This window comes from Olea europaea, unplaced genomic scaffold (assembly GCF_002742605.1).
Source record: "Olea europaea var. sylvestris unplaced genomic scaffold, O_europaea_v1 scaffold608, whole genome shotgun sequence".
In the NCBI taxonomy this organism is placed as follows: Eukaryota; Viridiplantae; Streptophyta; class Magnoliopsida; order Lamiales; family Oleaceae; genus Olea; species Olea europaea.
Window position 1 is genome coordinate 386,378 of NW_019264430.1, and position 27,783 is coordinate 414,160.

A 27,783-nucleotide genomic window follows, 5' to 3' on the forward strand; every position below is an offset into this window, starting at 1 on the left:
TGACAGACTCGTGGATTGTGGATAGATTCATATTTCATCTCCAGTAAGTATCATTCACCAATTTACATTTGAGACGATGCAATGGAGCTTGTAGAAAATGAAAATTTGCCTCTTTCAAAATGCTAAGATGATGACAGTCAAGCAAGAAAGTAAAATAGAGAAATTAAAAAAAAAAAAAAATATATGTTGACATCATACGCAAAGTTCAATCAATTGATACAAGATACAACTAAAATACAAACCCGACAAGACCACTTGCGCAGGTCCTGCTCCTGTATACCTATGGAAAGATGATTTATATTAAAGATGCCCACCCATCTTATATACATCTCCTCCAGCAAGCAGTTTGTGATATTATCTACACGGAATCCTCAATCTTGCCATCAACCCCCCCCCCCCCCCCCCCCCCCCCCCCCACANNNNCCCCCCCCCCCCCCCCACCAACACCAAAAACCACTAAACGTGCTCGATGATACATGGACCCAAAGCATCAAGCCTAGTGACGCTAGTAGTTGACTTACTTTCTGTAATCCGGAGATTAATCTCTTGCAGGAAAGGAAATATCAACCTCCATCAACTCAAATCAAAACCAGCGTCAGCATTTATGGCATACAATAACTTTTGTTCCATTTGCTGTTTACTGTAAAAACAATAGCAAAAACAATGTTAGCAATATGAAAGAGCTAGCACAGAATATAAACTGAACATCAATCTGCAATAGCAGAAATTCTCTGTAATGACGGAAGAGAGAATATGAAATGGAAATCCATCTGAAAGAATTATAATAAAGTAAATGTGCAAGCACATGCAATGAAGCAGAATCCAAATGAACATTAATTTGCCAAGCAAAATGAAGATCTGGAGTATATGTGACAGATCAATGAGACGACCCCCGTAATCCAAATGTTACTCATTCATCAAATATTTAGGGTAAAGAAATCCTAAAACTAGAGATGCAGAACTCTGTAAAAGGGTAACTAAACTTGGACAGACCTTCGGTAAGGAGGAAGCTTCAATAGATTCATGCAAGTAGCTGATGTCGGCAAGCGGTCAAGGGCTTCTTCAGAGGCGCTACCAGCAGCCCTATCAGATAAGGAAAAAGAAAATCCAACGAAACTGAGACCTAACTGTATGACATATGTTGTTCAGCAAGCATAACCAGCAGCATTGTTACCTTTGTATACAGAACAAAGGCTCCAGATACTTAAATCCAAGCAAAGGTCCTCGAGAGCAGCCAGTTACAAACCTAAGACCAGAAACATATATGAAACTGAATTAGAAGAAACTGAAAAAGTCTAAAGGACCAAGTAGTTCTTTTAGTGTCCCTCCTAATGTTAGAGAGGAGCCTACTGAATTAGAAGAAACTGAAATTAGGAAGCAAAAGACCTAGGACCACTACTTCCTTCGGTCCTAACTTTCTAACGTAGAGGATGATCCTAGTACTTTTGGTAAAGCCATGTCTTCACCAGATTCTATATTTTGAAAGAATGCTGTAAATAGTGAATATGACTCGATTATGTCTAATAATACTTGTAAGACAACTGGGTGTAAATGGTTGTTCAAGAAAAAACTTAAACCTATAAGCTTAAAGCAAGATTCATAGCCAAAGGCTATAGACAAAAAAAAGAGATGACTTCTTTGATACTTATTCACCCGTTACTAGGATTACCATTATTAGGGTGTTAATTGCAATTGCTTCATTGTATGATCTTATTATACATGCAATATAGTAAAATGGCATCTGTAGCTTGTGGAGCATATACAACTGTTGCAAAATCTGTAAATTTAAAATTAGGATCACATGCAATACATTAAAACAACTGTAGCTTCTGCAACTAATACAACTATTGTAAAATCAGAAATATTATATGACAAATGGATACAGATAATAGAAGGCAACCCATACTTCAAGAGTTTTCTCTGATTTGCCAAGCTAAGGTTCTGGACAACTTCCCAGAACATCTCAATCACATAGTGATCCTGCAAATAAATAGCTAGTTATCCATACAATAATAAAAATAAGCACCAGAAAACAAATATTTTTGTAACATGTATCACTATCTGAAAAAGGTCAGGTTTAAAGCATGTCCGACCAAACAACAATTCATGAGCATACGACCTGTAAAGGAAACTAGTTCCTTTGGTGGCTTGAAATATGTTCGTATAAGTTGCCATTTAGCTGGAGATGTTGGGTCATATTGGCGTTTTTTAGGGTGAGGGGGGAGGGAAGTATTCAACAAATCAGTTTCCTTCATCACCAGCATTTTGAGAGACACACAAGTGTACTAAGGGTCATAGATATGGAATGCAGATGGTGTAGGGTGATGAACGACTCACTAAAAACAGAAAAAGAATGTACAGGTTAATACTACCTGATCAAGGATAGTTCTAATACATGAAATGACGAGAGAGAAAATATTCATACTTTGGCTACAATAGGTTATAGGTCGTGGTTTCTCTGTTCAATCTTTTTATGTGACTAATGCCCTCATTAAACTTTTTATATGCGCATAAGATCTTTGTATAAATTAAGTAATTTCTAGTTACTGAATTATAGAGATTTATCTTAAATTTTCGCTGCCCTGTAAGACAGGTCTTATTGTTTGTTGTTTCATGGCTTAAAACCCTTCAGAAAAGGGTCACCACATTTTTCACATGAAAAAACCACTTTTCCATTTTCTCTATATGGTTTGATCAATCCAAGATTGTAGACAAAAGATTTTTCAATTACAAATCGCAAAACAAGAAAGTGCCATGATGTAGAAATTCTCCTTAACTGTACCGTGGAAAATAATCAAGAAGAGAAAGAATTGAATTTCAAACAACTTGATTATCTGGGGAATCAAAAAATGTTATGAAGTGAATTGCTCACAGTATAAACAAAATGCAGAAGAGTTTACCTGGTGATAGCCACCGGTATAATTAGTATGAGCTCGAAGGTCATCAATATCAAAACCATCAACTGATCCAGAAATGAGAAGCTGGGGAAGGAGGAGGAGGAAAAGTTAAAATTAGAGAACACAAGTTATCACTTCTACCAAGGAATTATACCATACAGCTATAGTTTTTATTTACTGCTTTTCGAGCTGAGCACTTACTAGTATGCACTAAATTACATGAAGAATCTTTGCGTACCATATTGAAAAACTCGCTTTTGGTTGGGTCATCCCATTTTACGCTAATCACTTAATTAAGTCATGTGAACTCAGTTCAATTGCAAGGCTTAATTGCCTAAAAACGTAAATAGGTATAATCAAGTGTGCCCATAAAGATTTGTATGTCCACAAAGCACAAATGAAGAGTCTACTTTCTTATCTGTTTAAAAAATCTTTATTATCCATCAAAATTAAGATATCTACTTTCAGAATCCAGTTTCACATCAGTGAAAACAGCCAACTAAACATAATTATTATTACCAACTCTTATTCCAAAAGTTCAGCACTACTGCCGCCCAATAGGTATCAACAACTTTTACAAGAAGAACAGTGAATAATTGATTGAGATATAAAAGTCACGCAGGCACCATAACTTCCTATATAGTCATATAATTTCAAGCACCTGAAATTCGTGCTCATTAAACATGTCGATCCAATCTTTCTGTATGAGCTGTTGAAATCCCCTCAGAAAATGAGAACTTTGTTGGCGTATCTGAACAATTCGAAGTAATAAAATGTCAAAATTTTACAAAATCTTCGAGCATGCATTGATCATGAGTTTAGAATGATGCATTTTCTCATTTTCTGAGTGCTCGTGTTATTGTTAAGGGCGTTGGCAGAAAGGGATTGGAAAGGGATATTATAAAATTAAAGATGATAGCCAATGTGGAAAGAGAGAGCCCCTTACTACCTGAGAGTTCAAACGATGGTTGGCTACCAGATGAATAAATGTGATCACATTCTCATTTGTGACTCGTATATTTTTTCCACCAGGAAGCAGCTCTTCCTCTGTTTGCTCCCCATATTCATTATTAACAATAACAAAGTACAATTCTAACTCCGATATGTCACCTTTATAATGCTGTGAATGACCACAGAAAAGCAGTAAAATAAAATGAGACATTGTAAAATAATCGAATTGAGTGCAGAATAAGAAGCAGCTAGAGATTTAATGTATCTATTTTCATATCGCAAAAGAGTTTCCTTCCACGGGGATTTCCATCATTTACCTGACAACTCTTTAAGCTCTGGTGAGGAAGAAGAGTTTTGTCGCTGCATATAGATGTGTTTCAGAAATAATAACCTGAAGTTTTCCCTTTCTCTAATAGCTTATGGTTTATGATGAGGAGGTCAATATGGTCCCTTCACCCAAATAAATAGTTTTGCATATTTTCTGACTTCACATGTTTCAACTTTCAGATTACGCTGACCAAAATTCAAAATACCAGTCACTAGATCTTTAATGGATACATAAATTGAGAGAAATTATAGAAGAGAAATATGGCATTTTGGAGGGTGGATGGTGTTCAGTTGAGAGCTGTGGTACCTACGGAGTGAGTTAATGGCGGTATATTCGACGAGGGTGGAGTGACTTTCGGAATAAAGTGAGCTTCGGTGTGGGGAGTGGCAATACTATTAGCTTTTGGGATGATTGTTGGTGTACTGATCAACCGCTAAGGGAGCGATTTCCTTCTTTGTATCGTATTGCCATGATGTCATCTGCTATGGTGAATGATGTATTAGATACACATAACGGGAGCATCAGCTAGAACATTGTTTTTGGGAGGAGGCTACAAGATTGAGAAGTGGATGATTACACAGTGCTATTGACCTCTTTGTATGAAGTGCATATCAGGGTAGGAGAAAATGACGGCATCAGGTGGATGCTGACAAGGGATGGCATTTTCTCAATTAGCACTTATTTTAGATCCTCATTGGGATCTGCAGAGAATTTATTCCCCTGGAAGATGGTATGGAAGTGTAAGCCGCCTCCAAGGGTGAAGTTTTTACTATGGACAGTAGTGAAGGGACAAGTTTTAACGGCGGACAATCTTCGATTGAGGGGTATCATATGTGCAGAAAGGATGGGGAAACAGTTGACCATTTGTTCCTGCATTGTGATGGCGCCTGTTTGCTGTGGAATGATATTCTGGCTTCTCAATATATGGATTGGGTGATGCCACGACGTATGAAAGATTTGTTTAAGGCATGGAGGAGAAAGTTTCGTGACAAGAACAGTAAACTTGTTTGGGGCCTTATTCCAAGCTACATTGTTTGGTGCATGTGGAGAGAAAGAAACGGGCGCTGTTTTGATAATCGGATAAAGACTTTAGAGCAGTTTAGAGAATTATTTTATTTGACATTGTATAATTGATTTAATGATGTAGCTTCTAGTCACATGCTGCCTAATTTCATGACGTTTATTTCTTGTTTAAGTGTATAATACACTTCCTGTGTATTACCTTTTAATTAATAAAACATTTCATTACTTATTAAAAAAAAATTGTAGGCTCTTTTAGAGCATCTGGAGGGATCAGCATGACAGATATGCACAACACAATGTCGGAGAGAAATAAAAGCTTGATTTTCGTTTATTTCTCAAATTAAATGGCGGATAACTGTGAACAAAACCTTGCACCAGAGAGTTCATTTCTAGTGTTTTTTGTGTTCATCCTATTGTTCTGAACTTCAGAAACCCCAACATTCACGGCCTTTCAGAAGAACATGAAGTCAAGTCCCAAAAAAAAAAGATTTTTAATAGAATATCATGGATGTTGAAAACTGTGACATGGTTTAAGAACTGCATACTATTAGCTCCATTCTTTCCAAACGTCCAGAAAAAAATAGCATATCTCTTCAAAAGTGATGGAGAAGGATGCTTTTTTTTTTTCCCTTTCCCCCAGTATTTCTATGGACATTTTATGGCCTAAATTTGTGAAACTTGTGAATAGAAAATGGTCATTAAGTGGGAAAATGAACTTTATGACTGTTCTTGGCAAAGCAAGCATAAATTACTTCTCTTCATTCGATTTAAGAGTTTACCACAGCGGTATTAAACAAAGAAGTAAAGATGGAGGAGACAAAGAAAAGTCACCTTCAGGAAAATCAGATGACGGTATAATTCTGGATCCAAGGAGGGTAAGTCGTTCAAATAGTTATACCTAAGCAGCAAAAACAAAAATTTGCCACAATTTAATGTAGATAATGACAACCCCAGATAAAAGGTCAATTGTTTATGCTAATGCGGCATAGCCAAATCTAGAGAATGTTATATATGCCAAATATGTAAAAACTATTTAAGCTAACATGAAATACATCAATAAAAACCTAAATGTTATAGTCGACGACTTATTTTATTGAGTTGATTTGTTTCATAAAGATCATCTACTGTCGTATTTATTTTAAGGTCCATAATTCTACCATGAGTCTCCATGTACCATAAATTTTCTCAACTGCAAATAATCCACACATATGCATGCACCTGGTTGTGTCATCTTTGAGTATATTGAGAGCATTGATATCTTACTATTATAAGTAACTAGGAAGAATGGTTTACAGCCTCAAAAACATAATAAATGTATCACCAAATGTCATAATTACAATATAATAACTAAAAGTTATTTTGAAAATGATTGCGAAGAATTGGTGAAAGAAAGACCAAACTTGCAAGGTAATAAGAGTATCTTTCAATAACCAATCTGACTTAATTGATATTGCAAAATTCATGAATTTTCTTGGAGAGTCAGTTATATAAATCATTTGCTTGGGGACTGGAAGCCAAACTTCAATTACAAGTTTCTTTGTGTTTAGCTTTGGAAATTTCTTGAAATTCATGCAATAGAACACATGTATTATTCCCCAGGCACGATCAACAATACCATATCAGATAGAACTCATAAGATGACAACAAAACTATATACAGTAAGAAAGCATCAAAATAAAAAAGGAGCAGCAGAGAAAACCTTACTTTTGCTTCAATTTGCTTAGAAAGAATGTTGCAAATGGTATATCTACCAGAATCCCCTCAAACATCGCCTACAAAAATAAATGGAAGTTACTGATGAAAATGAAAGAATAACAATGGAACAATGAAAGCCAAATGGTTTTGTATTAATTGAAAGAAGGATTACGGCAACTGGAATGATATATTGCAGCCTTTCTAGAGGGCTGAGTCTCTCCTATATCTCACTTACATCAACCAGGTCATGCCTCTTCTCCCCTCACACCTACAATTTATAAGTGTGACAAAACAGATTTCTAGTTACAACATAGCCTCCCTAACAGAATTAGTTACTGCCCCCACTCACTCCATTCTTCTTGATTCTTCTAGAATAAGTGTGCGTGATTGGGGGCCTATCAATTACCCTCCCCAATTCAGCCACCTTGTCCTCTAGGTGGAAAGTGGGAAATTGTAGGTTGATATGGCTGTAAGGTTCCCAAGTGGTTTCCATTGGAGACAATCCTTTCCATTTTATCAACACTTCCATATCCTCAGCATTACTTGACAAAACAGCTCGGGTTCCCAACACTGCTTCTGGCTCTACCATTAGTTCCCAATCCACACCAAGATTGAGTCGCAGTTGAGTGGTAAAATGATGCTCTCCAATAGCTTTCCGCAATTGTGAAACATGAAAGACCGGGTGAATTAAGGTTCCCGGCGGCAAGTCTAGTTTATAAGCGATCTTTCCCACCCTAGCCAGAATTTCAAAAGGCCTGTAGTAGCGAGGAGCCAGCTTTTCATTGATTTGGTGTGCCAAGAGTTTTGCGATGATACGGCCTCATTTTTAAATATACCAAGTCACATGCACAGAATTCCACTGCTCGTCGTTGCTTATCAACCGTGTTCTTCATTTGCTGTTGAGCTCATTGCAAGTGAATCTTGAGCTCCTCCAAGACCCTATTGCATTCTACTAACTGCTGGTCAAAGAAGAAACAATGGTGGTACCCTTCTCGAAGGGCAACAGAGCGGGAGGCTCTCCCATATGGTATGCGAAAAGGTGCCAGTTGTGCTGATACATGGAATGAAGTGTTGTATGATAGTCCTGCCCAAGCCAAAAAAACAATACCATTCTTTTGGTCTGAATGTAACAAAGCAGCGCAGATATGCTTCGACACCCCGATTGACTATTTCCGTTTGGCTATCGATTTAGGGGTGATAGGCTGAACTATGCTTTAATTTCGTCCCCTACAAGCTAACCATTTCGCTCCAAAATTTGCTTAAGAACACTTTATCTTTGTTAGATACTATGAAGCGTGGCATCCCATGCAAACGAACTATTTCTTTGATGAAAATTGAAGTGACTGAGGGTGCAGTGAATGGGTGTTTGAATCTGATGAAATGAGCATACTTAAACAGTCCGCCACTACTAGAATGGAATCAAACCCCTCCAACTTAGACATACCTTCTATGAAGTCCATAGACATGTCTTCCCAAACTCGCTTTGGAATTGGTAGAGGTTGTAACAGGCCTACTGGAGCCAAAGTGAGTATTTGAACTGTTGACAAACTTCACAAGTAGCCACGTACTCCCTGATATCCTTCCTTCATACCAACCCAACAACATGTGCTAGCCACTCTTTTATAAGTTTTAAGGAACCGACCATGCCTACCGAGCTTTCTATCATGCCCTTCCTGTAGAGCCAACAAGACCCAAGGAGAGTCTTTAGGTAAGGTGATCCTATCTTTGTATAATAGGACTTCTTCAACTAGTGTATATCCCGAGTATGAAGACGGATTATCCTTGATGGTAGCCCTCATACGACTCAAAAGCTGGTCTTCCATCTGTGCCTTAATCACTTCATCTATTTGTAAGACGCTTGGAATGCTAAGAGCCATAAATGTTACAGTCCCCCCTTTCTGGACAATGCATCCGCTACCTTGTTTTCTAGTCCAAGTTTATACTCGATGTCAAAGTCAAAACCCAACAATTTTGTCAACCATTTCTAATATTGTGCATTGACCACTCATTGTCCGAGGAGAAACTTGAGGCTCTTTTGGTCTCGTCCTCACCACAAATCCTCTTCCCAGTAATTACTCCATTTTTGTACTGCTAAAGCGATCGCCATGAGCTCCCTTTCATAAATAGATTTTCCTTGAGTTCTTAGTTGAAGAACCTGGCTGAAATAGGCTACAGGTCGCTAATTCTGCATCAAAACCGCATCTAAACCAAGAACAGAAGTATCAGTTTCAATAATTCAAGGTTGTGAAAATCCTGGAAGGGTTAATACCAGAACTGTTGTCATGGCCTCTTTAAACTTATTGAATGCAGCCTTAGTCCTGTCGCTCCATTCAAAGCTATCCTTCTTCAATAGTTGAGTAGGGGGCCATGCCATTTTCCCATACCCCTCCATGAAGCACCGGTAATAACCAGTTAATCCCATAAATCCCCGCAGCACCTTAAGGTTCTTTGGCTTGGCCAGTCACTCATGGCTGTAACTTTGGACTAGTCAGCTGCGACTCCCTATTTTGAAATAATATGCCCCAGATACTCAATCTTCCTCTGCCCAAAGGAACATTTCTTCTTGTTGACGAAAAGTTTGTGGTTCGCCAAGATCTGCAACACCCCACGCAAGTGGTCCCTGTGCTTATCCTCTGTTTGACTGTACACCAATATATCGTCAAAGAACACACATTTCCTGAGCAAGTCCCTGAAAATATCATTCATTACAGACTGGAAGGTGGCCGGTGCATTAATTAAGCCAAAGGGCATGACAAGAAATTCATAGTGCCCTTCATGGGTTTGGAAAGCAGTCTTTGACACATCTTCCGCCTTAACTCGAATCTAATGGTATCCCGACCGGATGTCGATTTTAGAGAATATCTTAGCTCCATGTAGTTAAACAAGTAGTTCATCGATGACAGGGATTGGGAACCTGTCAGGTACAATTACCTTGTTTAGAGCTCGGTACTCGACGCAAAATCGCCAACTACCATATTTTTTCTTTACTAAGAGAATAGGGCTTGAGAAAGGGCTCATGCTGTGCTGAATGATATCCACCGCTAACATCTCCCGAACTATTCACTCAATTTCATTCTTCTGGAAATGGGGGCATCGACAAGGTCGTACACTTACTGGTTTAGCCCAGATTTTAATACTACTGCATGGTCCTATCTTTGTTCCTTTTTTTTGGGGGGGGGGGGGGGGAGGTTCACTAGAAACAGATTACTATACTTATGCATATGAACTGAGTGATATCCTCAAAAACTCCCTTAAATTCATCCAGCACTTCTTCAATAAATGTCCGCGGCCGATGCAAATGCCTTCTGCTTTCACCGTCAATCCTGTGCCCATTATTACACCATAACAGTAGTGCCAGATAATGGGAGTCCTTCCTCCAGCACTAGCCCAGCTGAGATGAAATTGTGGGAAGCACCACTATCCACTATTACCACCACCTTCCCTCGACCAATCAATCCTTGCAGTTTCATTGTTCCCAGAGCTGTGAGCCCAATTACCGAATTGATGGAAAGTTCAACCAGTTGACCCATCGAATCTTCCTCCGACTCCGGACCCACCGAGGCTTCCGCCATGACTCCTCCCCCTTAGCAGCTCCTCTGGCACTGATTGCTCCTCTTCTTCCAATTCTCGAATAACCAGTACTTGCAGCTCCTTACTCTTACATTTATGGCCAATAGTAAACCTCTCATCACAATGATAACACAGGCCTCTCTCTTTCTTTGCCTGAATTTCCGCGTCGGTGAGGCTTGAGTGTTGTGGGTTTGTGGGGGATTTGGGCTGTTAGAAGGGATACTTTTGAGTATAATTGGGCCTAAATTGATATGGGCTATTTGGCTAATGTTATTTCAGTCCTCCACCATTTGGACTACTTCCATCATTTGCTCCAAGCCCACTGGCCTAAGTAAATAAACCTAAGCCCTGATTCCGGCACCAACCCATTAAGGAAAATGAATTCGAACATCTCTTCAGAGACGTCCTTCAACGATGTGGCTAATGTTTCAAACCTCCGACGATAATTTCTTACCGTGTTCTCCTGCAGAGAGAGAAGAATTGAGCACACAAGGAACCTCCCTGCGTAGGCCTAAATCGGCAAGGAGTTGTGACTTCAGATCCTCCCAATTTGTTGGTGGCCTTCGTTTCTCTTCCCACTTGTACCAAGACGTCCTTCAACGGCGTGGCTAATGTTTCAAACCTCCGGCTATAATTTCTAACCGTGTTCTACAGCCAGAGAGAGGAATTGAGCACACAAGGAACCTCCCTACGTAGGCCTGAATCGACGAAGGAGTTGTGCCTTCAGATCCTCCCAATTTGTTGGTGGCCTTCGTTTCTCTTCCCACTTATACCATCAAAGCATACAATAGCCGCCTCGACCTTAGCCTCTTCACTTATTCGGTTGAGGTGAAGATACCTCTCCACACGGAAAATCCACCCATCTAGATCATCTCCTTCAAAGACGGGCATCTCCAATCGCGGGACTAGTGGTTCCATCCTCCAGTCAGCGACTAACCTTGCACTATTCTGACTTCCCCCTAGTCTGGACTGTGTTAATCCCGATTCATGCTGTGTGTGTCACTGGTGAGTTTTCAATTGCTGGGCCCTTATGCTTTCGTTCCCTCTCCGGGTTTACCCAAGCACGCAGTAGAAGATCGAACTTGGAATGTATCGACTAAAACTCCGAGCGTAGGATTTCAAGATCGATTTCCAGCTCCTGATGATTGCTATCAACCTTCTGTTCCAACTCCCCCATTCTGTCCGCAACAAGAGTCATGGTTGGGTTTGGCTAATTTAGGGTGCTCTGACACCACTATTGATGGGGAAATTGGGAAAAATGAAAGAATAACAATGGAACAATGAAAGCCGAATGGTTTTGTATTGATTGAAAGAAAGATTACAGCAACTGGAATGATAAATTGCAGCCTTTCAAGAGGGCTGAGTCTCTCCTATGTCTCACTTGCATCAACCAAGCCATGCCTCTTCTCCCCTCACACCTACTATTTATAAGTGAAAAACTGATTTCTGGTTACACCATAGCCTCCCTAACAGAATTAGTTACTGCCCCCGCTCCCTCCATTCTTCTTGATTCTTCTAGAACAAGTGTGCGTGACTGGGGGCCTATCGGTTATCCCCAATAATAAAGTACTACAGGGAATAAAAGAAACATTGCCTACAAAAATAAATGAAGTTATCTCCAATAATAACGTACTACAGGGAATAAAAGTCCTTAGTGCAGAAGCTGATAAACTACTATTTGAGGGCATAAATTTCTAACCAGTTTGTTGTTTGGAAATGGCTCATAACAACAGGAGTATAATAATGATTATGTGATTCTTAGAAACTAAGGAGTAAGAAGCAAAAACCTTATACACTGATAAACATAGAAGTGCTATTTATGGGCAAATATCATCTTCAATCATAGCAACCAATTATGCAAAGCAATTCAAGACAGTTAAAGAAATTGGTAAGCAACATCCAATCATCACATATAGTACCATTAACCTCTTTCGAACTACAGATCAACTATATTAACATGAAATTACATTTTATGCCTACAACTTAGAGTTCTACCAGAGAACTGTGCAATGTTATATGCATCAGATAACACTGGAATAACTCAAATGGATAGAAAGAAGGAAAATAAAATTTGACATCCATAGAAATCAATAACAGGAAGTCAAAAGAAAGTGCAGAAATCCCTATGTTATTGGAACTTGTAACCTACTTCAATTAAGTTCCATGATATTTGAAATATCAAATTGGTTTACATCGATAGACAAATTTATGAATTTAGATAAATGCCACTCTTAAGAGGTGCAAAATCACAAGCTATATGGTTACAAAAAGCAAGAAGGAAACACAAAATGCCACAAAAATTACCACTCCAGGAACCATGATTTATATATGGTTACATTATAGTGGTACCAACCATTTGACCATTTGAATGCTTGCTTCATAAGGAAGTGAAGACTAAGTATGCATTTACAACGAATTTTCAGAAAATATAACATGCTGAAAATGCATTAAGGGCACAACAATACCTTAGCAAGGACAGTCCCAAGAAAGTGAAAAAACTGTAGATGTTGTTCATGAATCAGTCCAGATCCAGGATTTGGATAGAGGAGGTGATCTGCTGTCTCCTAGATTTGTTAAGCAAGCAATGGAAAGTATAGATAAAAAAACCCCATAAAGACACAAAGCAACCAGATGAATAAAACAAATCATCTATATATCAAGTTGGCAACGTAAAAGTGTGAGTTAGTTTCCTTGTACTGTCTAGAACAATAGTACTTCCAAATAAAATATCATAATTTCTTCACTTTGATGATACAAATTTAACTAGAAATATCTAGCCATGATCTTTTCCAACAGATTATGTAGTTGTTAACATTGCCTAGACTTAAAAAGCTGCTAATTTGAGTGTTAGCTTTATTCTTATCATAAGGCCAAGTGAGAACCTAAATATGGTCATAACGTTGAAGATACGGCAAGTTACATGAATACAATTTGTAAAAATTCTCTTGCTTGGGTCTTAGGCTGAAATTTTAACTCCTTAGTTAACAGGATTTAAACCAATTTCTTGAACTCCAGCCAGTTATCTGCTAAAAATCATATGTTTAGGCCTGTTATTTTCTACAACTCTAGTTCTAGTGCCATTTTCCTTCCGCTGAATTCGGTTTCCACGATTTCAGGCTAACTGTTCAATTTATTTAGTTGAATATAATGAGAAACTTCAGATTCTTAATCTAACATTGTATGTCCAATAATTAAAAAAGTTTTCAACTGAAAGCAGATCTTTTTTAATAAAAATATGGAATATTTATAATGGAAAAATTTGGAAAAGATGAAATCACGAAGATAAGCTACATCTAGTGAAAAACATCAACCTATATCAACAAGAAAGTACAAAGGCACCCTCTTCAAAAATGATAATAACACTATCATCTAGGATACAAACCAAAATCTATCAAAACAGTAACAAAATCAGCACAAAAATTTTATTAATAGACAACTTATGAATCTAAAAATGCAAGATCTTGTCATCAATCCAAAAGTTCACCTAAAATAAAAACAATCCCCCCTCCCCCAAACTTAAGGTGACTGCAGAGAACCTGTGATCATATTTCATCCAAACAACTCAACAACCTTTTAGTTGACCTTTTGAACAAATGTGTACCAATAGTTAGCCAACCAAAAGATTCCTCTATTATAGCTATATTGGTGGCAGTGACCATGAATGAACAACATATTGTAATGGAAAAGAAGTAACAAAAACAATTTGGGGGGTCTCAGTTATTTGTTCTTAGACCTTCTCCAGAGATGCATATCATGGGATTCACATTCCCTTTCTGTTTTGCTAGTAACGAATAATTAATAAACATATAAGCACATAAAAAGCAGAGAAAAGGTGGCAGAAACATGTCCACCTTAAATAATCCATACTGAACGTCAAATGCTGCCCGAGTAATATTCTCCATGAAATCTTTGAAAATTCCACCACCGTCTATACCAGCCTCCTCAACACCAAATTCATTCACGAAGGTTATACGAATCTGGATACGTCAATGAAAAAGCTATATCAAATAGAAAGGAAGGAGATGGACAAAGAATATATGTATATTTGGTGAAAAAGGAAAAAATTATGTGTACATGCGTGTGAATTTGATGGTATATATGTGGTTGGGACCCTAAGAGTTAAAGCATATATTTAGAGCTGAAGTACAAAATCGGCAGATATAATAATAGAGACTCACCACTCCTCGAAGATCTTCTTCAGCTAATGCATTTAATTGATTAAAAGCATCTTCCAAAATATGATCTCTTCTTATTTTGAATCTGTTCCTTGTAAAAATACCATGAGAACTATTTCCTTCTTTCAAGACAGCTAGTTGGGACTGCAAAGTTCAATTGAAACATTCACTTACGGAGAACTAGAAGTCAAAGTAACCTAATAATTAGATCGCAAACAATGCATAGTATGCATCAATATTCAAGAATCAAGCTACACAGAACAAAACTTAAAAAGTAGTTGCAATGGATCAACCACTCACGTTAAATATTTTAGCTCTGCTTGTAAACGGCACCAAGAAGGGAGCTCGTTTCAGTATGTCATTCGCTCTTGTATTCTCTGTCATTGCCTGGAAATGGGAAACATAGAATGTCTGTTTGCCGAAGATTTCATTAGAAAATCAAAATTTTAAAAAGAACTATACCTGAGAGATAAATACATCATTGACACCATCAGCATGGAAGTCACTCGGGGGTGTAAATTCTCGTCTGTTGTTCCAATCTTGCAACTAAAATAATTTCCATATTACGGCAAATATGTTGGAAATATTGCCTAGTCCTACATTGCTTAAGCTCACACAAAGAAAAATCTTCTCATTTGATTTTGGAATAACAATCATACATAACGAACTTCTAGCATGTGATCCCATGTACCTGTGATAGAAGCTCAGAAGCAACAACACAAACCCTGTGCTGAAGAAATTCTATGGGTTGCCTCTTCATAGCAGAAGCACCATCTTCTGACTTTGAGAAGTTAGGTGTTGTAGCGGAATTCAGCCAAAGAATTTGCCATAAGGCCTAGACAAGGAGCAAATCCATGCATTACAATTATGTCACTGAAACACTCCTTTTTATTTGCAATAATAACTGAAACAAAAGTAACAATAGGAGCTAATTCATTTTTCAGCTGTATCAGGCACCATTTTGCATGCATCAGGACTATATTTTTTAGAATATTTGACTGATGAACTGGTAAAAGTCAACCTAACCACCATAACATAAAGGGTACACTCCAATAACCACATTATACACAAATGAAAATAATTAATCTTAAAACTATCTTCCTTCCGGTTGGTCAACGTAACAGATTTAGCAATGAATATCTTCCTAGTTGACAGTCATTCATCTGAAGGCCCAGAGCAGCTAGCATTTGCAAGATGTTTTCCTTTTTCTACGAGCCTTCTGGCTCCTTATTCATCTCACATGTCATTAGGCATACGATGTGGCATGTTTGTCAGGATGGTGTGGAATCTAGAAATAATTCCTTGGAAGGATTTCTTCTTGTCATCTTTTTCCAAGAAAACATTTATATAATGATTGGTATGCCACCTTAAGCTCCCGTGTCAAAATAATGTCTAAACATCCACGAAGTCAGCTAGATTTTTTGTGATTCACCACGACCAAACCTCTATCACAAGAATGAACATGTAAAACTCAGAAATGTATGAATCGCAAAGGACAAAATTCACAATCTTTTTGATCTGCAGTCAGCACACTATAAAACATAGACACTCCCCCTAGAGTAGCCTGACAGCACCTAATCTCCTCCTAGAGTGAAGCATTGGTGTCCAACATGTACGAGACATTGATGCACCAAGATATATGTCTGATCCTAAAATCTAGGGACATTGTATGACGCATCAAAAGGTGCGTCCTGTATCTTTCATATGTTTAAATTTCTGATACAGAAGGGCCTCAACCCCGATATGCAAAGAACATGGTAACAACAATTTTTAAAATTTTGGAATACAAAATAAAGACAAAATAATGTAAGAAAAAACTGTACAAAATTGATGTCTAAGTTTTTTTACATCTACTATACGCACTTTTTGACATGAATAGAATTAGTAATACAAGGTACAACCAAAGTTAAATTAATATGATAAATAGCCACTCCTTAAATTCAAAAGATTTTACTTACAGCTGAAAAAGAAGTATTAATTTATTAAAATTAAAAAGAAGTATTAATTGAAAAAGAAGTATTAATTTATTAAAAATAAAAAAGCATAAGAATAAATGTATAATATTTCAATTGAAGTGTCTTCAACATATTCGTCTCCTACTTTGTAAAATTATGTGTCAGTGTGTTCGTGCCCCAAGTCTGTATCCGTGCTGTGTAGTATGTACCAATCATTCGCATGTCTATCCAAGTTAGAGTTACCTGTCTCAAGATGACAATTAAACATCTGATGTCCACCAGTGATAGTGGTTTCTCCTGTTCATAGAACTCCTCATTATCAACAATCATTAGCATGTACCTGGGCAAACAAACGGAGGAGATAACACTATCTGCTCAACTTGCATCACAAGTCAGCTACCGCAGGACACGTGAACAATATCAAATTAAAACGAAAACGTCTTACTTGTGAACAGGGCAAAAAACAGCAAGGGGTAATAGCCAACCAGGAGCATCTGCTGGCAGATAAGCTGGCTGCTCAGAGAAGGATGACCACTTCTGGTTCTCATGGCATCGCTTCATGAAGTTCCAAAGTACAGGAACCAGTTCTGTCCTATATGCCAGTACAGTCATAATACGCTCGAGGGGCAAAATGTTGAAAGTCACATGCAGGAAAGCACAGGCTGCACCCACAGCTGCCACCTCCTTATCATCAGGGCTTCCTCTGGCGGGTGAAAACCCTCCCAACAGCACATTTGTCTGCTCAAGAAAGCATAAAAAACATTACCTTAGAGTGAAAAAAGAGAGTATCTTATTTTTACTGTAAAATGCATGCTATCTGCTGCAACTTGTGTAACAACATTTCCTACCAACTGTAGAAGAAATCGTGGATCTATTGCACTGGAAATCTGTTGTTCCAAATCTCTATTCAACACTATCTCTGTTGGATCATCACCACCATGGATTTCATCTTCACCCATTCTGGAATCTGAAGTAGAGTTGCATGCACGAGCAATTTGATACGTTAAGAACTGAACTCAACTAAAAGCATGCTTAAGAAGTGTTTATAAGCAATTTAAATTATAAATAGATAGAAACGTTTGGTTAATAAGTGAGTAATACTTGTAGGCTCTCAAAATGTGTGGATTGAGTAAACATAAGCAGTTTATAAACATGAGCCAAAAATATGCTAAGCCTTATCTCACTCATTTGTAAACAATGTCAAATAATTAATGGCTCAGATATTGATGTTATCAGTAAACGAGAATGTAAGCAAACTTCAGTATGCTATGAGAACAGACCATTATTTCCTTGATTTGATGTTTGGATAGGAGGAATTGCTTGCAACAAAAATGTTGCGACAGTTGCAAAATCTACAGCCTGGCGAATAAGAAAATCCCAACAGAGAAAATTTATAACTAATTGAAGAAAAACATTGAAGTTGATAATCTGATACGGTACAACTTGAAAAAAGGAAGCATGTTTCTAAAGGATATACAAAAAATCTTCAAGGAACCATTACTGAAGTCATCCACATATAATACTAATTCAAGAACATAAAAAAATAAAAAAAGTAAAAATGATAATAATAATAACTAGTATTACAGATGCAAAAACAAGCACAAAAAGAGGGCAAAATAATGTTAAGGGACTATAAATAATAAATTGCCCATAGTTTACTCACGGAAGACAATAAAGTTTAATAAAGGGGCATGTATGTACTTGTTTGCTCTTTGGTCCATGTATAAAAGAGAGACATTTCTAAAGGAGATTTCACTGCAAAATATATGTACATACATTAGCTTAAAAATATCAAGAAAATTTCTAATTATACCCTCTTGATAATTAATAAATTAAGTCAGAATATCTGTCCGAAAGATTCTATAAAGAAACTTGTTCAAAGTTACTGTTCATGGCATGTTTCACATCCTCCATAGACTGCCCAAGTGATGAAGACTGTGAGTGATATTTTCTGCAGTGCTCTGGTTCCTATTCTGACATAATAGTATGTGGAATTCCAAGAAGAAATTGTTAGGATTCTTGCCTTTTTTCCTTTTTCTTTTTTCTTTTTTAATTTTGTTAGTTGCCTATACTCTTAAATCCAAAATAAATAAATAAAGGAAATCCTTATATTTTTCTTGAAATTAACTTTATTTTGGCTATATCTTCCTTACCACTTGAAACATTTTCTTTAGAATCATGACATAATTCTTTGCTTGCGTTTTCTACTCCTACTTGTGTGCATGAGTGAAAAAAATAACTAGAAATTGGTTGAAGTAACATTATTCACAGCATTGTTCTCCATTCATAATTTGGACATCCACTTTATCATCATTTATTTTCATAATTATAATTATTGAACTCCTATCTGACCCTTCAAAAAATGTTGAAGCCCATGGACATGTGTCAAAGACCTACAAGCTGACTCCAAGACCGTAAAGACACATAAACTAAACTTAGTCAGGATCTACACCGTTTGTAGAGGGATCATGGCAAGCATGTGTGAAGGAAAAGTGAAATGAATCAACAATAAGTTAACATGTTAGGCACTCCCCAAACAATAGAGATATTAGAGACCCCCCCGCTGTTATTTTGTCTACTCCCATTTTGCTGCTCCAGCTTAAGCCTTTCCTAGTCATTTTCGTGGTTGGCGAGATAAGACAATAAATTACTTCAAAGCAATGAAATCATTAGCTTCTTGATGAAGATAGTATTTAAACAATAAATTTGTGGCCATGTCTAACCACTTAAGCTTTTAGATCTGGTGGTGCAATAGAACGCTCGAAGCCACCTATTTATTAAAACTTATGCACGTGTAAGGCTAATCTTTGAAAAGAAAATAAAAAATCAACTAGTAGGTTGTGTTTAAGATAATATTTAAATGATAAATGACTTGTCATATCTAACACCTAAAGTTTTTAGATCAAGTGATCCAACATTACTATTGATGCACATCATAGGCATAGGCATAGGCATAGGCATAGGCATAGGCATAGGCATAGGCATAGGTATATTTCTCATGAGCATTATCCTGTAACTGTTGTAAGAACTTCATTTCCAATCACTTGGCCCCCTTGCTTCAAAGGTTTAGAACATGAAATATACAACTGACTCCTACTAATTCAATCATTCAACTTTCGTAGAGTGCTCTTTTGCAACCTTTTTATGGTTCTGACACCTAAAGTTTTTAGATCAAGTGATCCAACATTACTATTGATGCACATCAAAGGAATAGGCATATGCATATTTCTCCTGAGCATTATCCAGTAACTGTAGTAAAAACTTCATTTCTAATCACTTGGCCCCCTTCAAAGGTTTGGAACATGAAATATACAACTGACTCCTAATAATTCAATCATTCAACTTTCATAGAGTTCTCTTTTGCAACCTTTTTATGGTTCTGATGAAACTCACATGAAATGCACGTGTTCTTTAATCATTATGCCTTTGTAAATGATAATTTAGAACAGTCCATGGCAAGGGATTTATTTTACGATAATTGGATGAGCAACTCAAAGAAATCCCAGAAAAGGATATGTGCACTATTTAATTGTCTAAGTATCCTCTCCAAGTCGCGCATGCGCCCGCGCACACGTATATATAGATTAATGAACTATTAGAAAGATCATAACATGTAGAAACAAATAAGTGAATATTCCAGGAACAATTATTGTCTCAAACTCAATTCTTGAGACACGAGAGAAGTATATTAAGAATCTAATTAATGCATGGTGAAGATTAGATAGCATTCATTGTGCCAGTGAATCACAGGGATCACTGAATAGAGCAAGTACAAAAGGAAAAAGAAAGATAACAGAGAAAATAAACAGAAAACTTCTTTACCCAATCAAATGAACCTGGTTGAGTAAAAGCAACACCAGCAGCTTCCAATAGATTTCCTAGAAGGCAGGCATAACCAGGAAAGTCGCTTGATATATCAGCTGGTAGAACATTAGTATGATCTTTCACACACAGCGCCATCTGGTGGACATAATGTTGACTTAAACCTGGTGTTGCAAAAATCTGTAGATGGAAAGAAAATCAATAAAATAAGTGGTCATAGTAAAATCATAGATGCCGATATCATGGACCGCAGCTACAGACAAAGTTTGTTTCACAGTTATAAACAAGAAGTATACACCCCCTCAATAGAATAGGTTGGGCAGATATTATCTTCAACATTTGTTCTCATTAACCGTGGAACATATTCAACCCTGGTGTGCAGTGTATCCAGAATCCTGTATTACCTAAACATGGACAATGAAACTAAATTGTAAGACAAATGGGTGATTTAAACTACCTCTTTGAGGCGTGGAAAGAGCCGCCACAAGAACGGAAATGTAAGAATTTGGGATGAGAAACTCCAGCAAGGATCAACATCTGGACAACGACATGTTCCCATTCCCACATGAGAAATGATAAGGACAAGAACACCCTCCAAAGAAGAGACAATCCCAATGGAACCTTGAAAATTTTCCTAAAAATATTAAATCACATCATTATCGTTATTCATGACAGCTAGTGTATATCTCAGATCAAATCGATACATAACTACCCTTACAATTCAAGCACTCTTATTGGTAAAATAGCAATCAAAGAACTGGACGATTAAAAGGACGAGGATTCGATATAAACTAAAATAAAAGGAATGTTTGCTCATAAATTTACATCAGGCTACTATAACGATTTGCAAAGAAAATAAAACATTAGACTAAAATATCTGGAATGACCATCAACACGAGTCCCTATTGAGACTTGAACTCAAGAAAGTCACAGCTATCAAATATCATACTATATTGCTGATCTACACATCATACTGATAGTGGCAATCCCAGCCCTCATACACCATGTTGTGACGCTAGACAGTATAGCACACCTATGAGCATTTGCGTATGCCTAATTAACCCACATGTAATTTGAATTCTGTCTCCACATTGAACAGATTTGAAATACCCAATCTAAGTCCATGTAATATCATCGAAGATATACTTATCGGTACAAAGTAAAACCAAGTTTTACTCTGCCAAAGTTAATTGCTCAAAACGAATTATTTGTTTATAGTGTGAGGTGATGTGCATCATTTAATCGAAATTAGAACTTTTCAATAATTAAGCATGCTAGTCTTGAGTCTAGATAAACCAAGTCTTTCGTCTCGAATCTAGGTAATTCTCATTCTTCAAGAGTGTCGAACAGGGTGCAGTTTGCATCGTAGAAGGCATCCAGATTCCATCATAAAAGCATAGCATTAATTATAAGCAAACAATTAACATTCTTAACTTTTCTATCCACAAGAGAACATTAGAGAATGAAAAGAATGAAAAACTCCTTCCTTAAACATGTATCCACTACTTAAACCGACCCCAATCCAAAAGAAAATGTAGTAAATAGGATGAAAGACCGTCAGATTTTTTCGAAATTTTATGCAGAAGTCAGTATATAGCCATATGTGCATACCCATAAATACGAATCTATTCATTGCATATCCTCTGTGAATGGAACCCATAAAGAGAGAGTATGCTTATGACTTGCAATCAGAGTGGAAATGTACCTTTCCAGTCAAAATAATCTCTCTGAACAAGGAATATATATTTCTGCGCAACAGATAGCTGATTGTATTACAAGCCCAAGGAAAACTTTGATCAATTAACAAAATTATTGCCTTCAGTAAGATGTTTGCTGATGTATTGGACTTCTCAGATGCCAAACATAGTTGATCCTTCAACTGATATCTATGAAAACCAAAAGGAGAAGACTGAAAGAGATAAGTTCATGGTTGCGCAGCAGAGTGACAAATCTTAGTTCAAATAATCAATCGTAGTGGATGCAAAACACATGCCAGTTAACAAAACACTACCTGAAACATATTTGAACAAAATTATTTCATCATGTGGTGAATCGATAATATACCTCATAGTTATACAGTATATATTGAGTAGCTCCTAAAAAAGAGTTTCATTGATTCTCTATGCAGCCTTTTTCTTCGCTTTATGAACCTTTGTTTTGGGCAAAAGAATTTGGACTTGATTCCTCATTTTTATAACTTATCCTCAAATGTGAAAGCTATCACATAGACACATTCCAAAGATAGTTTATAGGCAGACATTGATGTTGACAATGGTAATGATTATAAGAGTGGCCACAAACCAACAATATAATTTACACAGTGCATGAAGATGTTAAGTATGACAAGAGCAAGAAATATAAAAATTATTTTTCCCTCTTTAGCTCCTAGTCCTATAGACTGGTTAAATTTTCTACGATGTTTTTCATTAGTAGGAGGTTAGGTTAAATGCCTCCTCTTAAGTTTGTATTTCCTTTTACTTTTCAGCATTAATAAATATTCCACCTGCTTGATGGTTTCATAATAAAAACAAGACTCAGTCGAATTAAGTCTGTTTCTCCATATTTTTCATTCCTTCTCTTTTAAGATTACGATATCATCTTGATGCCATTCGTTTTTCCATTTAAACTGAAATTCTAGAATTTTTCTGAACTCATAAGCTAAATATATTCAAGTTTTTAATGTATTCCCAAATTAATCCATATTGGAATATTATAAAAGCATGCACCAGACTCCAGTCAAGCAAACATGTGACCAAATCATGTAACTTACAAAATTAACTAATAATGAAAACAAAAGAAGAGAAAAAAGGAACATGAAAGAGAATAAACCAGATTTTGGCAGCAAATAGGCATATGTGCTCTAGTCTTGTCGTTACAATAATGTATATGACGCAAAAGGATTCTAACAACGTCGTATATTCTTCATATAGAAATATCTTATATTCCATACAGAAGCTCCGTTGGAAGTTGAGGAGGTTTATTTACAGAAAATCACACGCATTGATCTGTTCAAGGCTTTTTTGGCATTGACCACAAAGATGCAAAGAGACAATAATTTGGAATTGGATGAGTCAATCTTATATGTTAATCAGTGATTGTCTCACGGATGGTATTTATTGGTCATTTTGGGTCACCATTTTGACCATGATGTACCAATATATAAATTGCCTGAACTCATTACAAGGATTTTCATAGAAGGAATAATCCTTTAATTAGCTATAGTAGGAATCATTGTAACACGGACACTTCAACTAGGGTAGCCTGTCCGTGTCCAACATGTGTAGGACAAGTGTCGATACCTACACTCCTCGGACACTACCATAATCATTTTTCCTTTTTTACTAGAAATATTATATATTTTTAACTCAAAATTATTAGTAAATAATAAATAAGTACTCATATTTAAAAGATTTCAACAAGAAAAATTAATAACAAGTATAAAACTAAATCTAATCAACGTGTCGTGTCAGTGCTTTTTTTAAAAATCGTGTGTCAGCGTATCCAACACACTATATGTGTCGGACATACGTGTCCATTTCGATGCATCACGGGTAGGAACCATAAGAACTGCCTCTGTGATGTCTTTACGATCATAAAAGAAATGCAATGTTGATTTCAAGCAAACGGATTTAATTTCAACTTAAAATCACAAAACTACTAGATGTAAAGTTATAATCAATTTCCATGCTATCATTACAGAAAAGTACAGACAGCTTCCTTATTTACAAGTGTAAATAATTCTTAAGAATAGCAGGATGAAAATATGGGAGGCTGAAAGATCCAAAAAATAAATACTCTTAACCTACTGTACCTACAAAGAAACAAAAAGGTCCCTTTAAACGAACCTGTTTTCAAAGAGCACCTGGACGCAAGCATAAACAAGACGCTTAACTCTGTAATCCACCAGACCACGTTTGCAAGAGTAGTCTGTGCCTGCAAAGAGGCCCACTACATCTCCTGTGGAAAGATTAGCATCAATAACAAGACCAAGTACTGAAGCAAGTAGATTAGGGACAAGCAACAATAGAAAAAAATCAGAAAAAATAAATTTGATGATGCGAAGCACCGCAAGACAGAATGGCTGCATGTGCAACCAAATTTGACCATACATGTGCAATTGTTGAACTACACAACAAACTTGAAACTTTTCTGTGCAGCTCAACTACAGCAACTAAATGCAAACTGTAAAATTTCTGCCATGAATCAAAACAGACACAATGCTAAAGCATAAGAGTATTGATTGTCCTTCAGTGGACTTATCTCAAAAGGATAAAAGGCAGGGGGAGAAGAGCAGTGGCCCTTTTTGACAGAGACCAAATTTACTAGGAATAAGGCTTAGCTTAATGTTGTCGTCGTCGTTTCTTACACACCACTCATGTGCCCAGAAAATGCATTTGAAGTGGGACGAACGTGTAATTATTAACCCCCTCTCTAACACTATTCTAAATGCCACTTCATATAAACATTTAAAAGCTCTCAGCCTCTCACATGGGAAAAAGTTCTAATTCTTGTGACTTCATGAGCAACAATTGCCTAATTTGTTATATATAAAGCAATGTTAATCATATCCCCTACTGAAATTAAACAAAAGATTGCATCAAATATACCTATTTCAGCAGGATAGCTTAGCATTTCATGTATTGCTGAAAAAAGTTAATAGCTCATGAAGATAGTTGTTGAACAGATATGTCAGATTTTGGTAAAAATGAGATATATATTGCCTAAAATTTAATTTTTTATCCTATTTGACGTCGCTAATAATTAAACTGAATCTAGCAATAAAAGAGTAACTAGCCAAAAAAATCTAACCCTATGGTACAATTTTATAACAAACAAAAAGAGAAATTTAAAGTATTAAGTTAAATTTAGCAAGTGAAAGATGAATCAGTCCCACGAGTGCAGAAATACTAATATGGAACAGAGACATGATTACAAGTCACAATCTTGCAATCTTAAAAGCAAAAGCCTGTTAAAAGTGTCCCCTAAATAACATTGAGTTTATCAAATCTTCAATGCAGACAAAATTAGTAAGACACATGACAGAACCAAGACACGCACCATTGTCTTGAACAAATTCTTGAAGCAATCGGCATGTGCCCACAAGGGCAGAAACATCAGCAGCATGCTTTGGGTTAAAGAAGAAAAGCAGCTGCCTGAGAAAATCCGAATCTGGACCAAAGCACTGCCTGAATATGCAAATAGTAAACGGAAAATATGAAACAAACAGAGTTTTGACAGCATCAACAGACCAAAAAATATTCCAGGAACAGATGGCACGACAATGGGAAATAATAGCATTGCAAAGATAATGAACCACTTTGGAGCGTGAATATGAAAAACTTTGAAGAAAAAAGTGGATCCAGTAGAGTACCAGCTAACGTCTTCGCAACACTGCCCAAAACTCATAAAAAACTTGTCGCGCACTCTGGAACGTTCAGCCTCGACTTCTTTTCTTCCTCTAAAGCATTTCTGTAACTCGTAGCAAGTCAAGTTCCAAACTTCAAAAAATAAGTATATGAGAAGTTTCTTTGTTTCTCAGGTCCCTTTTAAAAATGACAACCCAATGCCAAAGATAATGCATTTAATTTTTAAACCCCAAGACAACATAAGAGCCTAACTCAGTAAGTCGATAGAAATATGTATTCAGAACAACAATTGTGCAAATGTTTCAATATAGCTCAGGAACATACTTATAAATCTAAAGCACAACCTATGAAAATGAACTAGGACTTCCAATGATTGAAATCAGATCATGAATAAATTAAACAATATAAAGACCCATGCATACATGGCAGTGCTATATGTGCTCACTTGTACTACAAAATCTACTTGTTTATTAATAAATACTCATACTGCAAAGTTTAGAAAAATATTTCTTCTTTCTGAAAAATATGAACTTTAGATTTTTGGATTGCCAAAGAGAGGAAAAGAAACTTTAGGAAAGTGGTTTCTGGGGAGTTGCTCATAAAGAATGGTACATGCCCCTTTCAGAAAGGAATATAAGAGGCAAAGGTTGAATCATGCAGACAGCTATACAAATCAAAATTGCAACATGGAATAAATATTTATTTCATGATAAATAACATGGAATGAAGCTAGTTGTTAAAACACTGATTAAGATACAGCTACCAAAGCTCGAAATTATCCACTTCATCAGTTTAACTGAAAGCACCAACATTCATCTTCTTTGTTTAGGAAAAGAATAAAAGAAGTTAAGATTCGAACTCCAACTGCATTCACAATTGACATAAAACCCTCCGTTCTCAATGCCACTCAGAACCAAGAATTCATTGATATAAAACCACATGCTTAACCAAAGTAGCTTCTTTCACTTCAATACCTTTGTTTCTAGGTCGTTGCCTAGTACTTAAGTTTGAGCAGTTAAAAAATAGAGAGATAACAAAAAAAGTTTTAACATTATTAAATCATAAATCTGTTTTCTCCTCTTGACAATACATTTTCCATAATAATTAAGCTAAAAAAAAAAGTTTTAAATTTAGAGAGAAGAACCTGGAAACAAAACTGCAGGAGTAAAGTCCATTGTTCCACAAAATCACCTCATACGAAACACTAAAACACAAATAATTCAACGTGATCGAGCATCAATGTAAAATATAATAAAGGACCTGAATTTTAATGGCAGCAGAGTTCTGTTGACGCAACCAGAGTCGGCGATTCCGCTCCAAGCGGGTCTGCTCCAGGAGCTTCTGGCGGTCTCTTTCTTTGGAGCTCCGACCTCCTAAATCAACCCGTTTCCGGTTCGATGGATCCCCCGAAAAAAACATTATTTCGATTTTACTGTCTTCTCAGCCCAATTTTGAACCCTAACAATGAAAAACAAACAGTTGAAGAGAAAAACTCGAACTTGTTTGGCAGGAAAAGAATACAATTAAGATACAAGATTACAAGTTGTGTGCTTGTGTTTATTTATTTTCTCATTTTTTATGAAGAGGTCGATTAAATTCTAATTATTATTTATTAGCGATTAATAATGACGATTTAGGACATGGAAAGTTTGAAACTGCTCTATCAAAGTTGACCAGATAAAGGTAAACCTTTTGAATCATGGAGGACAACTACGAGTTTTCCATTGGTTATTGGCCTTTTTGTGACGAAAATGTGCTGGTAATACCATCTTTAGCCCCCTTTTAGCCCCTTGTGGCCCCCATTTTGTAGAAATAAAAGTGGGTGATAGTATTTTTTTTTACAAAGTGATTAAAAAATAAGAAAAAATTTCGATTTACATGTAATATTATTTTATGAAAGATTATATGGTTGAAAATAGAAGAGAGAAAAATATAATGTAATGAAAATTAATGGGAACCAAACGGGGGCTTAGTTAATATTAGTAAATATTTATTTTGAGC

At 36.6% G+C, this 27,783-nt stretch overlaps 1 protein-coding gene across 1 annotated transcript; it reads right to left on the bottom strand.

Moving 5' to 3' along the window:
* Positions 1-439: 439 nt before the first annotated feature.
* LOC111389685 (E3 ubiquitin-protein ligase UPL6) lies at positions 440-27,366 on the bottom strand. The gene is made up of 26 exons (XM_023014628.1): positions 27,043-27,366; positions 25,788-25,885; positions 25,475-25,602; positions 24,262-24,373; positions 22,122-22,302; positions 20,874-21,050; positions 20,417-20,596; positions 17,875-17,953; positions 17,443-17,561; positions 17,040-17,332; positions 16,838-16,934; positions 15,331-15,474; positions 15,102-15,185; positions 14,940-15,026; positions 14,643-14,783; positions 14,316-14,441; positions 12,930-13,028; positions 6,904-6,971; positions 6,031-6,097; positions 3,847-4,017; positions 3,559-3,648; positions 2,901-2,981; positions 1,907-1,980; positions 1,175-1,246; positions 994-1,083; positions 440-640 (listed from the first exon to the last, which is right to left on the bottom strand). The coding sequence occupies exons 1-26, from the start codon at positions 27,199-27,201 to the stop codon at positions 574-576; spliced, it is 3,084 nt and encodes a 1,027-aa protein (XP_022870396.1). The 5' UTR covers positions 27,202-27,366; the 3' UTR covers positions 440-573.
* Between the last annotated feature and the right edge of the window lie 417 nt (positions 27,367-27,783).